The sequence below is a fragment of the Haliotis rubra genome, unplaced genomic scaffold, assembly GCF_003918875.1.
Source record: "Haliotis rubra isolate DU_JTF1 unplaced genomic scaffold, ASM391887v1 Scf146, whole genome shotgun sequence".
NCBI classification, from domain to species: domain Eukaryota; kingdom Metazoa; phylum Mollusca; class Gastropoda; order Lepetellida; family Haliotidae; genus Haliotis; species Haliotis rubra.
The window spans coordinates 695316-710394 of NW_025765403.1; the positions used below are offsets into that span (position 1 = coordinate 695316).

Here is a 15079-nt window from a genome sequence, read left to right on the forward strand (position 1 = left end):
AGTAGGTAGATTTAAGAGTTATTTGTAGTGCATTTCTGAGTTATGGTTTGAACATTGTCAGAATTGATGAAGTCGAATGGCAAATGTCCTATCTGTAGGAAATGTATTTTAGAGATGTAATGAGTTTCAACGGGTTACAGCGGCGCGGTGTTATCAGAGGACGTACTTTATGGCTCTAATACACGCGCGACGTTCTTGTTTCAGATAGGATTCTTTCAGTTTATTTTTCTGTTAGGTAGAGAACAAGTGTTCAATATATCAGCACCTTCTATCTGCATGTGTAATTTCTTATGATGGGGTTTCTTAACCGAGTTGATACAATACATCTCGTCACACAGAAATACCGGGTTCGAATCCGGGTTATCTATTGGAATGTTTTACTGAAGATAACCCTATGTTATAAATGTTATCAGAGTAGGGTTAGCCATAATCGCATAGGTTTGTGACACCAATAACCGGTCTCGTTGGTTTCACAAGGTTTCACCAACACGGCAAATGCCTGAGCCTGGCGTCATTTTGGGTATCTTCCCAAATCTGACAGAAACATGGCGATACAACTAAAATACTGTTCACCTCACTCACCCACTCAAAGGTTTTAGAAGTTCCTTCTACAGACAAAACAAGTGCATGTTCCGAAGTGATGACTTCAGTCAGTAGGATTTTGTCGTTCTCATTGTCCATTTGTTCAGACATAATATTAAGTATTCTTATTCTGATTAGGCACCAGTCATCCCAACTTAGAGCGCCCTCTCCCTTAGATGCACATGAATACTTAATCACGATTAACACACCTAATGACGGGAAGTAAAGAAAAGCAAGAGGGTGAGGTATATACAGTAAAATCACTCACTCAAACCGTTTTATTTTCTAACAGGTTTTTCGTTCCTAAGATTAAGTAAAACTCCTCTGCCAGCAAGCATCAAGTTAATATTACCATCAATATATCGTTCACAATTATAAACAGAAAGTGCATCAATTCGTTTCTGGACGATTTCAAATAAACGAACAAAGAATGAGTGAATGAGTGAGTTGGGTTTTACGCCGTTTTTAGCAATATTCCAGCAACTTCAAGACAGGGGACACCAGAAATGGGCTTCACACATTGTACCCATGTGGGGAATCGAATCCGGGTCTTCGTCGTGACAAGCGACGGCTTCAACCACTAGGCTACCCCATCGCCAAAATAGACAAAGAAAACATGTATCATGGTGGGTTGAAACCTTTTCCAACTAAATCATGTTCTTATTCACTGCCACCATCTCTTAATTCTGCATGTATAGTGGAAATGAAAAAGCATGTTAGAACTTTATTTATCAGCTGTTAGATTGGCCTTACATCTATTGGTTTCAATAGACCCATGTTGAATGGGTAATGTAAGGGTAATGTTCTTCTGTGTGGTCAATGGCCATGTTTGTTTCAACTTCAGTATCACGCAGAATGTATACACTATACAAAATCAAAACAAAACCATCATACATAAAATGAACACACGATGACTTTGAAGGTGCAGCTCGATGGTCGGGTGTCGGACGGCCTAATGACGGAGGACGGGCATCATTACCCATAATCCATAAACATTTGACCCAGGAAACCGGTTCGAAATAACGTAATCAATAATATGACCCGCAAGACACATCTACTAGATCAATAAGGTCAATTTAGCAACACAGTGTAGACAGGAGTCTCGTAAAGGCAATCTCCATAAGTGAAAGTATGTAGAAAAGTCAATCGAATTACCTATCTCTTACATAAAGAAAGGATGAACAGTGGATCAGAAGCGTATGAATACTTATAGCCTCTCTGTATTCTCCATCGTCTAATAACTATATCATGATGGAAGGCTTCACGCGAGTCAATAAACAGAGCGTCTACATGGAGACGAATATCAAATAAGCATAACTAAGAATGTGTTAAGTACGTTAGGTGATGTCATCACCACGCTGCAAATATACGACCAGTATCATGTATTTATTCCTGGCAGTAAGGAGACTGAGAAATGAATATGTATATACGCCCATCCTTCTGCATGTTTGAGCACGCCATTGTGTGGGTTCCACATTTGACGGGTACCTATTCGTGGCTTTAATTGCAATACTATATACACACTAGGGGCCCCAAGACGCCCCTTCGTATATACACTGTGCATGACGTCACTACTCTCTATGTGGTCAATAATTCTATTACTTATACGATGGGTGTTGGCGGAACAAATTATTGTGCCGAATAAACCTTTCCTCGGAGTTGTATTTTTCGAAAAAATATAACATGAAAAATTCGTTAAGTCTCAGGTTGTTCGCGTAGCTGTTCTCTTTGAACATATGGGCTGAGCAGGTTTCGTAACAAAGTGGAAAATGAACTTTGTTCACTGGCATTAACGATTAAACAAAAGAAACACCTTGTTCGTATCAAACGAGCACTCACATATAAACTCACGGGCGAAAGAAACGTCACCTCGCTTTTTTAACATGTCACAAAACAACAAACTCAGATTTTGGAAATTTAACAATCATATGTGGAAAATTAATGATTTTACAACATTCTGAATGATGAAAGTGTGAACTACAGATATGAATAATCACTGAGTGTACGACGAAAGATTAAAAAAAATTTGGTGACGTTTCTTTCTCCCTTGAGATTATACATCTTGTTCCCTTTACTTCAAAAGCACATCCATAAATGACATTTAAGGTGCCAGACGCGCGTGGTACAAACACAGGGGATATTTCTTTCACAATTGCGTCAGTTTAGATTGACAGATTTTACATACTCAGCAAATCTTGCTTCAAGTTAACTTGACAACACAAATGGATGATTGTACAAAGAGAGATCATTAGGACTAAGGCGACCTGAACGTTGTTGGAGTTAATTTAGGTAGTGTCAGCTCAATGAAATCACCTCATTAACAAATGACATAGTGCTATTACAGACAGACACATACATCAAACTGGCCAAGACAACGGACCTTCGTGTGGTCAGAGTCAGTGGTCACTGAGACATCCTGACAATAGGTTTCCTATTTAGACCCTAAACGGAAGTGACAGCTTATACCACTACGGAATGTGATGTGGAAAGGGTAACATACAGTGACATTATGTTGTATGGTCTCATGAAAATGAATGACGTCTCCTACAATTAATCTTTGATTTTGTTTTCCCGTTGATATCGTGATTTATTACAGATATGCAAGCTGAAATTGAAATATATTGCATACATGGTGTTAATTGTACATATGAAGGGATTAACATATGTTATATTTGGGATTACACTTTCTTTGTAAAGTACAGATTCTAGTACTTTTGTTGGATTGAGTCCCATCCGGGATTCGAACCCACACCCTCAGAGTCAGGCACCTAATCGCCAGCACACAAAGTCAGACGCCTAGACCGCTCAGCCACCGCGGCTTCCACAAAAAAATGGAAGTCGGACAACTGGTAGTCTAAATGGCATTGTGTTTTTCATATGAAGGGATTCATACAAACGATATGACCGTTGGTTCCATGAGGAAGCCTTCCTCACCAGTTTCTCTTTCTCCGTTTATCAACACAGTCTGTGTTCTCTGGTGTCATCAACGTGGTAAAAAGACCCACATAACTGCCTTTCATCAGGCCTGCACGTCTATGTCCGAAACACAGTCATACAGCACATGTATTAGATATTACATGTTCAAATCATTTCAACAGACACCTAACGCAGTCATAGCAAACATCTGCGTTGACTTACAGTGGACGCGATTCACCTTTCAGTCACAGGTAATGCAAGGTGAGCTACGAAATGGCAAGCAATTTAAACACCTTACAGAAAGGGCAACTTATTTCTGTACCATCAACTTTTGAGATACATCTCATCGATTTCCAGACAGGACCATCAAACACTGTAACAAGAACTTTGAATTTGATCTCATATTTCTTGTTTTTGTGTTGGAAATGAGTTTTTACAAGCAGTGCTGAGATGTGTAGAGGACCCAGCATGCACAGACAGAGTGTCTGAAACTTGGAGTTATATGTTGAGCAAGTCATCCATTTTGCATTTCTTTATCTATAATCATCTAAAGTCCAGAGAAAGTCGGTAACGGGCTGGTTTAATGCACTTATCGTGGTCAATAAGAGGCTTTTGGGTGTTTTTTGGTAATAATTCACTTTTTACCCCATGCCTGTCTCCTACAAAGAATTATTTAGAAAGGTTTAATTCTTAAACAACATCAAGCTAACGACCCACAGGATCAGACGCTTTGAGGATAAAACAGGTCTTAACCTCCACGAGGTTAATGGATGTTTTCGAGTCGAGTCTGGCATATTTTCTTTCACGTTTCCATTTAGATACGGAAACCGTAAAATTTGTTCGTCATATCAGACCAAAATAAAAGTTAAGTCTGTTCTTTCTGGGTTATGCGCAGGTGAAGGGAAACCCTGTTTTATTATATACCCATGTAAACTTAGGATAGTAATACAGAGGTGCAATATGGATGATGTGGTCAAATTCCGTATTTCACCCCAGATTCCTTAATGAACCCTGCCGGTTCTACTGATTTGTTACAGATTAATGCAAGATAAGAGGGCATATAATATATATAGAACGTCATTCTAGTGCATCTGTGTGTTTTGTATCGAACTCGTTGTTTCTCCACTCGTTCAATGCAAAACAACCAAATGCACAAGTATGACGTTCTATATATGTCTAAAATGTCGTAATTCACTCTACAGCTGTGCTCATTTTGATTACATGGCCGTCAGATGGTGCTTGCGATCTTCTTAATAACCAATCTGGGTTTGTCAGCACAGTGTATGGTTGAGGTCAGTTGCAGACTAGCAGACACGTGAAGATCGGGGTTAGAATGGGTCTTCAGCAACCCATGCTTGTCGTAAGAGGCGACTAACGGGATACCGCCGCCATATAGCTGGAATATTGCTGAGTGCAGCGTAAAACAAAACTCACTCAGTCACTACAAACCAGCATGTCACATCTTCTAGCGCAAACTTGTAATACTGTTCCATGCGACGTTGACCCCAACTCAAGCCGATTTTAACACGCATCTCTGCTAAATGAATGAGTCTGGTTTACCGCCGACTTTAACAGGGCTACAGTTATATCCCGGCGTGTTTAAAGTGGGAAGAAATCCCGAAGTGGTGATGGTCCCAGACGTGTATCAGCATCATGTAACCCATGTACACAGTTGTAGTGCTGACAGACGAAACAAATATTTAAATCAAGGAGATCCAGGATTCGAAACCACGAGCATGGGTTCCTGGCGTGCCCAAGGGACGAAACTCTGAACACGAAACTGCACTGAACAAATGAGACATACATTAATATCAACTGATTTGTGTATTGTTGAAATGAGACAAAATCCCTAAAGTTTGGAGACTTTCATACAGCATAATAACAAAATGTTGAAACCAAAGATGACTAATTTATAGGAGAGTAGAACGTAACATTATGATAATGTTCACTTCATGTTCATAGTTCTGTTAAAGATATGATGTATATTTGAAACAATGGTAAAAACATAAACTAGAATAGCGAGACCATGTTTTGTACCAAAGCATAAAAAACGGCATCGATATCACTCCCATACTTGTCAATATTGTCTAAACACTGCCCATGGTGTAATGAATGTTTGTCTAAAGAATTACTGCAAATTGTTCTGACAGTTCTGTAGACCAATTATAAGATATCCATACTGAAGGAAGTGTCACTATGATGCTAGGTTTTAGGAACGTAGTGTCAAAATGTATATGTTTGCCCAACACTCAGAACCAACGTTTCGAGAATCGCCTCGTTAATTAGACTGATGCAAAGAACATAAAAACAGAGGGTCATAACAGGTGCATCACATAATGTAATTCATGGGGATATATCTGGACGTCTTCTCCAAGAAGGTGGTGCCAGTCGCCCTGCCCTGTCTACAGCAGATAACGACTGTAGCAGACTCCCGATGGCTCCGTGCCGCCATGCTCTCTGTAACCGAGTTACCGTTATGGGCGCCGCATACTACCCTACACTGTAGTCCTCAAATAAGGGAAAATATCGATCTCCTGTTATTTTAAGTCTGATAGCAATACCCCGCTCGGAAAACTAGTTTGATTACCAAAATAATATTAGCATTGCCGTGAAGAGAGTATTAAATCTGTTAGAACAAGCCCTAATAAATGTCTCTTTCTAAACAGAGCCAACATCTCATTGACTGAGCATAGCTTTATAGGTAGCCAATAATTGACCATGTCTTCGACAAAGATCCTTCAGAAGATTAGAGTAACTGCTTACAATCAATGCATGGAAACAGCGTTGTTGAGGCGCCTAGTTCCGAGATGGTCAAACGTTTCGACAAACTGCAATCATTTCTTGAGTGCCACCTCGTCAGGCGGAGATTAAATTGGCCTGCGCCGTACGCTATACTGGTCGGAAACAGGTCGCATCTAAGTAGACGTAATGATTTACGACATTGCCTAATGTTCTCGCGCCTTGGCACAGACAGGTCCGCCTCCAAGTGTGCCATAAATTAAGATCCTAATAATGGTAATTGAATCGTTAAGTGGCTTTCTAAATCACTGGATAAAATCAAATTGAAACTGATGTGAGCTATTGTCTTTTTTCCTTTTTGTCAATAAGAACTAATAAGCGACAAGCACCGTCTTAAGTTGCTCAGATTAGGAGGAACGTTCAGCCTTCGTGACACCGGTCATTTGTGGATTATTCCTCGATGATTGACTTCATAACGACTTTCCGTAAACAAAAGCCTGACTCAAATGGCTCAACTCCTCAATGCCTTGTGGACTTGGTGACCGGGGCATGCAAGGGGTGAACACCATACACACAGTGGAATGAATTCACAGTCGGATCGGGCATCACAGACCGACGGTACTGGGCAACCCTGGGAACCTTTTAACCCAGCAACTGCTTTCCGGGCGCCTGCTTTTTGCAACAGGGATCCTAAATGGTTTTCCTCATCTCAATATTCATTGCAAAGGGGAAAAAGGAGTTTGGCTGTTAATCGGAACTGTATTTCAATCTGAGAGTGCAAGGTTTTAAATGAATGAAGTATGTATAACATGTACTCAAATGCCATGAAGCAAAGAGCTTTCACATCGTTGTCGGCTGTACAACTGCATTAAACGTTGTATCGAATTGAAGCTTGCCGGGATAACATGCATGGTCATGACTAAAGATTAAAGTAAAGTTTATGAAACATGCGCAGTCCGGAAGGGTGAATCTGAGCAAAATTCAATTACAACAGAATCAATGTTAAGCAGAATTTAATGGACCCATTTCTCGTCTTAGAAGTTGCATTTAATGGAGAAACAGTTTTATTAGATCAGCCACATCACAACACACACACACACACACACACACACTCTCTCTCTCTCTCTTTGTCTCTCCTTATCGATCTCTAGGTTTACCTCTCTCTCTCTCTAAGTGTCATTTTGCACATTTAAAACGGGAACCGATCACATTGAGACCATTAGTAGTTGCGGTTCTACATCATTTTTATTGATGACAACATTTTCACAAATTCTTCAACATTTGCGTCTATTATTTCAATTCTGAGGCTATTACAATTGTTCCCAATGCGATTGCTAATTTTCCTAAAGTAATAATCCTCTTTAGACTCTTTGCGAAAATACTTTTTCTAAAAGGCCCATGATTGGGGCACTAATCAGTTTTTTCGTCGCAATCAAATTATCCCTTATGTTTGAAAAGAAACCCATGACGCCAACCGGGCATCAGTTTCCATGACAACAGAATACTGCATAAAGTTCATGTGTTGTTAAACATCAGTTTCGAGTCAATTATTGAAAATACGATATTCATTCAGGACATTAAGTTGACAGTTTTATTCGATTCAGAATTAAAGCATCTGGGTAACAGTAACCATTCTTCAGTCAATGAAGAATTTGCATGGAATTAAAGATCTCACATTTACATGCTAAGACACATCTCGATTGACAGCTATGCCATTGTCCAATTAGGCATATCTAATGCCACGGAATTTCCTTAAGCTGCTATCAGCTTATGAGTAATGTTCAGATCTGAGCAAAAGCAATCATTTCATATTCCTCTGATGACAAGGATGCTGAATTCTGGGCATCTTGGAATTCGCATGGATTTAGCGTTAGAGTGGACGTTCTCCGCGTATCTCTCAGGGATATGCTGTCCTGAAAATGAGACGGCAACCAGTGACCGAAAAAATGAAAACCAACCGCCGCCATCGAGGACCACGCACGCAATCAGCCAAGGCAATGAGCCATTCACGAATCTCCTTTTAGTCGACTTTTACAGCAAGAATTGGGTACTGAGGGACTATCCTGGGGCGGAGTTCCCAACACTTAGAGGAAAAAGCATGTACCGTCCGTCGCAATAATCTCTTTGTGCAAGCAATCTACTTTCAGTTGGCATTTGCATTTCGAGCCAAAACGAATGTTAGCACCTGCTCTTTATTGAACATCTGTTTAACACGAAAACAGGTTTCTTCAGCACTGTATCCGATTTAGGAGAGAACAGCTATACCTGCGCTAAGTGAGTAAAGATTTTTAGATCTCATCTTTCGTAAGGATGAAACCATTCTATGTTATTTATGTTTCTATACCAGAACAACAACAACAACAACAACAACAACAATACTGGATGCATGGTCACAGTAATTACTTTATTACGTATATTACTCTGGTCAGTGGATTGGTCATTGTGCAACGGAAAGTTTTCTCGGTGGTCATTTTGACATTTACTCCGGCCAGACATTTCTAAACCAAGCCTCATTTGACAAATGGATCAATTCCAATCCTGTTTCTACATAACGGTATCGTGCAGTTTCTTTATCTTTAGCAGTTACGCAATGAATTACCATAATCAAAATATAGCTCCTTACTGTCAATAAACAGATTAATTAACAGCCCATCTGCCAAGTCAACAAGCCCGGCGAGAATCTGAGCCTGGCGCAATAACTGTAACGAAGCCGTTAATGAGGATCAGATGGTAATGGTGACTGTTATGGATGAACATCATCTGCTCGGAGGGAAGACCATCATTCATACGTGACCTAGTTAAATTCTGCCATTAATTCATCGACGGTCTGGACTGTTGTTTACAGGTTCTGACCACTGATTTGTCTGGCCTCACAGATCGATATCATATTCCAATGCTGTTGATACGGTGACACTCAATGGACCTACGAGGACTAGCCTCTCCGAGGTAGACATTATGCAGTTGGTCCCAGACATATATACGTATATATTAATTCACCTTCATATTCCCAAATTTGGATGGATTCACGGAAACTGTAATTGAAACTAACAACCTAACTAACAGGATATACTGAAAGAAGAAATGACTTCCAAAATCATCAGAAGCTTCAACATATACTTGTGTATGTTTGCTAGGGACATTTCTATCTTGCATCTAATTATACCTGTAAATAGTTGAGTTGTATAATTGGTTCAAACGTTTTGGAAGATATGTCCCGGCAAATCACTGTGAAGGGATCACATTAGACTTGCAAAGGTCTCTAAGGTAATAAATAATAGTTTGAGTGATAATTTCTAAAAGACTATGAATACAAAGAACATATTGTCCCTCTAACTAATTGGCGTCCGTCCGCTAATCTAGAATTGACTCTTTGAAGGATAGAATTACTTTACATTGTATGCTCCCCAGGGATTTGAGATTGAAAAATAAGATGTGCCGTTGAGATTGACATCCTATGATTGAAGGAAAAACAAGAGCAGATGAGATGAGCTGGATATTGAGGCTATACAAATACTAACAAATAAATAAAATAAAAATAAAAACTTCCTTTGGCTTAGCATTCAGTACTGCCTTGGAGCAAGGCTACGCTTACATGGATTTCTATACACCTAGCGGCATAGCGTGTAATCTCCATATGAAGTTGAATATGTTCTCTGGTCTGTTGATTGAGATAAAAAAATTACTTCCTATGTATATGCTGTCAGAGAACCGTCATACACAAACATATTAGTGCCATTAGTATGGTATCTTAACGATACCTATTCATCGTGTGCATTACGATGAAACAGACACATGTTGATGCATGACTGTCTTCAATAAATGATATGATCAAAAGATGTTCGCTTGAGATGACAAACGAAGATAGATGTAGACACAATTTACATTCCATTTTCACCAGTATGAGAATCTTGCTCACATTCCATGCATCAGATGATAGTAAAGTTGGTTTGTTGTTTAAAGGAACTCAGCAATATTCCAGCTATATAGTGGCGGTCTGTAAATAATCGACTAGACAATCCACTGATCAACAGCATGAGCAATGGTTGGGATGCAATGACATGTGCCTGACCACCCGATCCCGTTAATAGCCTCTTACTGCAAGCATAGGCTACTGAAGATCAATCTACCCTGGATTTTCACTGGTTGCATCAGGTGTGTAGTGTATTGCATTACCTATAAAATATCACGCTGTCGGCACCATCTGTGTCAGACTGTCACCCTCGTGTTAATGTCCAATGATACCTGGCCGTTCCTCACGTTGTCGATATTTCACGAATACGGGGAATATTCAATTTATTTTTCTCTTGACTGAAGCTAAAGGTCGAATTATCTTAACGTGCAATTCACATCGGGAAAATCAATTTATTTTGACATTGGAAATTGAAATCATTCCCCAGCAGACAACCGATAATGTGCTCGCGGAACAAGTCTAGCGTTACAGCCTGAAAGATAGGACGATTATGGAATCGTAATTTATATTTTTGAAATAGCAGACAGCTTATCGGTTTATTTTATCATGGTTTGTGTGTTATTGTTTCAGAGAAGAATACTCGAGGAGGTAGATGTCCTCAGAGGGCATTGTTATAAAAGCAAGGGTTACGTTCCAGAAGGGTTATGAAAATCAGACAGTATCTGCCCTGACAATTGTTGATACACTATGCTGTTATTATATTGACAAACTTTATGGATATTAAGTTCTCTTATTTCGTGAGTGCTGCGTTACATTCGGGGCGGTGGGACAGCCTTGTGGTTAAAGCGTTCGCTCGTCACGCCGAAGACCCGGGTTCTACTCCCCACATGGGCATTTGTGAAGCCCATTTCTGTTGTCTCCTGCCATGATAGTGCTGGACTATTCCTAAAGGCGGCGTAAAGACTGAACTCAATGACATTCCTGCTTGACAATGGTATCTGTATCGAATGTCGCACCCATGAAATAAAAGAAGTGGTTACGCATAAAGTTTTTGAATAGTGTACATCTAAAATGCCACAAAAACTAAGTTATGTTGGTGAATACACAAACCATCAAACAACTCCCTGTTGTTTCCAATGCTTACTATAGAGTTATATAGACACACTCCAACTAATCACTAAGATCGTTGCACAGGTTTGCTGACTCATCTCTGTAGAACTCAACTGATTTTTTTCCAGATACGTCTCTACTAATCAATCAAATCAGATTAGTATCTCCCTTGAGAAATGTTGTCGACAAGGGTTAAGAAGTTTAACATTGTGATAGAAACATTTAGACAAGAAAAACACATTTGGATATTAGGTCAATCGATGATAAAATTAACTGTACATATATTCGCACGTTTTTTACCGTCAAGGATGAAAATCCAACTGACTCCAGTTGCTTGGCAATATAGTAAACCAATTCTCCTTTAAAGTAAAAAATCAAACAAAAAAACAACAACAACAAACTAACAACAAAACAACAAAAAACAAACCATTCTGTGGAAAGTACGAACATGTAAAAAAAGTATAACGCATACAACAAAATACGTTTTCCTCTCTGTTTCTGTTTGGTTATAATGTTATTTTCAAAATACATTTAAGAAAAAAATGAATTATAAATATCACATAATAATTATAAGAATAAAACAGGTAAAATGAGACATAGGTCTTAGTTTAATGTTGATGTTGATAGTTGTTTCGCGAAATGATTAAATGTGACCTCAATATAATGGACATTACCTCGCTCGACTGACTGACTGAGTTTAGTTTTACGCCGCTTTTAGCAATATTCCAGCAATATCACGGCGGGGGACACCAGAAATGGGCTTCACAGATTGTACCCATGTGGGGAATCGAACCCGGGTCTTCGGCGTGACGAGCCAACGCTTTAACCACTAGGCTACCCCACCGCCCCAGCTCGCTCGAACTTCCATATGAGCTGATTCTAGAATATGTTTCCTGAAAGAAACTGCCGAAATACTAAGTTTACTTGAACAACAATCCAAGGTTTGCTATTAATAACACTCACCCAGTTTTGGCAAAATTCGTCCAGTATGTCATCACAGCCTCACTAAGCATCTTCTCTGCGCTGGTGTAAGTGGAGGGAAAGGGAGACAATCCATCAACAATAGGAGCACCAAAAACATATGGCAGTTCATCACCATGGATACCATGTACATCCTGCGAATTCTCTGACTGGGTAGAGTACGTAAATGCATATAAATAAGTGTCGGCTGTTTCTGCATGTTTCTGGGCCGTTTCCATCAATGGTGCAACATACTGCCCGTCACTAAGCAAATCCATGATATTGTTTCTCTTGGAAATTTTGTCTGATATCCGGTTCCAGTCCGAATAATGGTGATCAAGAATCTCAAATACTTTCTGTCTGTGGTATCGGAACACATTTTGCACATAAGTTCTGATTATTTGCGTTTTCCGGAATTCGGATATTCCTTTTTTGATCTCTTGTTGTTTTAGGTAGGAGTACGCTTCGTTCTTGGTAATGCCAAACATGACCTTGGCTGATGCAAACTTCATCTTCTTCTCATTAATCATCTCCATCACCTTCTTTGGAAGCACCGACCATCCATCGACGGATGGAGCAAAACACGAATAATACTTCGGTGCCTTGGGAACTGCATTTACAAGCTCCTCGTACGTACGTTCCCTGAGACATTTGATGAGCTTTTGGGAATCACTTATGAACCGGCTACAGTTGACATTGATGGCAAGTTTTTGAGTGCACCAAACAGGGTCGTAGGACACGGCCCAGGTGCTCAATGCGGAGCCACTTTGAATGATGGCTCTTTGGAAGAACGGACCACGACCTTCTGCAAAAGAAATAGTGAAGGTAGATTGATAGTTCCTTGGGTTGGTGTGGCGGGGTATATAAGTTGGCGAGGGATATGTCTTATGTGATCACTCTAGTGACATACTGGTAACGTTCATTCTGTGAAGGAAAATGCATATCTTGTACTCGGTCATAGGATATGTCAAATAGGAGATAAACATCACGTGTTGGCCAATTTCCGGGTGTTTTTGAGTATTTGAAGCACGGGAATTCATTTGAAACCGACATTATCGACATTGTAAACACAAAAGTAGACCGAAAGGTCCACACACGTTTTTGTGTCTGCACTCATTGACATCGAGTACCAGCCCAGCAGTGAAATGTCATCAGCTGGCCGTTTCGGCTGTCTCCTATGGTAGTAGCATCTGGAACTGCTCAATTGTGACGTGATTCAGACTTTACGTCACGATATGATTTGAATGACGCCATCACAGCTGACGACGTAACAATACAATGGTGTGTGCGATGTTTATACGTAGCGAATTTCCGGGAATGTGAGATCGTAACCCAATTCGGAACACATATTACACTATTGTTACCTCATCAACTACGCCTGGATTAACAATCCCAGGCTTCCACTTGGACATCCGGTCCACCAAGTTAGTGCTAAACACACACACACATACTTCTGAATGTACTAATGATCAGTGTACTATTGGCATATGGGTCCTATAGTGACGAAGAAAGGAAAACAACCGATCACAATGTGTATTGTGAATTATTATTATTATTTTGCTTCAGATACATTAACTCTGCAGCCAGCGGCTTGACACGTTTGGGATTTCCATACTGCTTTTGGTTTACAGCTGGCACTTGTTGCTACAGGATCATGCAGCAGAAACAGTTTTGGCTGAAACACCCTGTTACTTTGGCAACATCCTCAGATTTTACAGAATAAAAACTATGACAAAACGTAAGGAAGAGATTTTTTTTATGACAAAACGGTTTATGCGAGGAGTATCAAAACGTTACCTTTGCCGTGCTGTTTACTGTTTTCTGTGTCAATAGTTCATTAGTTTAAATTTAAGGCCTCACTGTTCGATACAATACGACATAATGCGAATGCGAACAAAAAATATTTGCTCCGAGCTTGTAGATCACGGTATAAAAAATACATATGCTGCCATGTGATATCGTCCATCTGTGACAAAGGCAATACGAACAAGTCTTGAAGGAATCGTGCAGCTCAACACCTGCGAAATACAATAACGAATTTTTCGTATCAAAACGTTACCTTTGCCGTGGTGTTTACTGTTTTCTGTGTCAATAGTTCATTAGTTTAAATTTAAGGCCTCACTGTTCGATACAATACGACATAATGCGAATGCGAACAAAAAATATTTATTTACAATAACGAATTTTTCGTATCAAAACGTTACCTTTGCCGTGCTGTTTACTGTTTTCTGTCTCAATAGTTCATTAGTTTAAATTTAAGGCCTCACTGTTCGATACAATACGACATAATGCGAATGCGAACAAAAAATATTTGCTCCGAGCTTGTAGATCACGGTATAAAAAATACATATGCTGCCATGTGATATCGTCCATCTGTGACAAAGGCAATACGAACAAGTCTTGAAGGAATCGTGCAGCTCAACACCTGCGAAATACAATAACGAATTTTTCGTATCAAAACGTTACCTTTGCCGTGCTGTTTACTGTTTTCTGTGTCAATAGTTCATTAGTTTAAATTTAAGGCCTCACTGTTCGATACAATACGACATAATGCGAATGCGAACAAAAAATATTTGCTCCGAGCTTGTAGATCACGGTATAAAAAATACATATGCTGCCATGTGATATCGTCCATCTGTGACAAAGGCAATACGAACAAGTCTTGAAGGAATCGTGCAGCTCAACACCTGCGAAATACAATAACGAATTTTTTTGAGAATCATGGCCACGTATTAAACCAGGATTGACGTAAATGCATCCGTATAATGGCGTTATTTTCCTCATTGTGTGAAATGACAAACAGGCCAGACGTTTGAAAGTGACAGACAAATAGATGAGATGCTGCAAGTGTTCATTTACTCC

The 15079-nt window shown here is 39.7% G+C and overlaps 1 protein-coding gene across 1 annotated transcript in view; it reads right to left on the bottom strand.

The window, feature by feature from the left end:
* The window catches only part of LOC124269627 (neuroligin-4, X-linked-like), a 143497-nt gene that overhangs the window by 15519 nt on the left and 112899 nt on the right, over nt 1-15079 (bottom strand). The window contains 1 exon segment of the mRNA XM_046704663.1: nt 12221-13022. Coding sequence (XP_046560619.1) covers nt 12221-13022 — 802 coding nt within the window.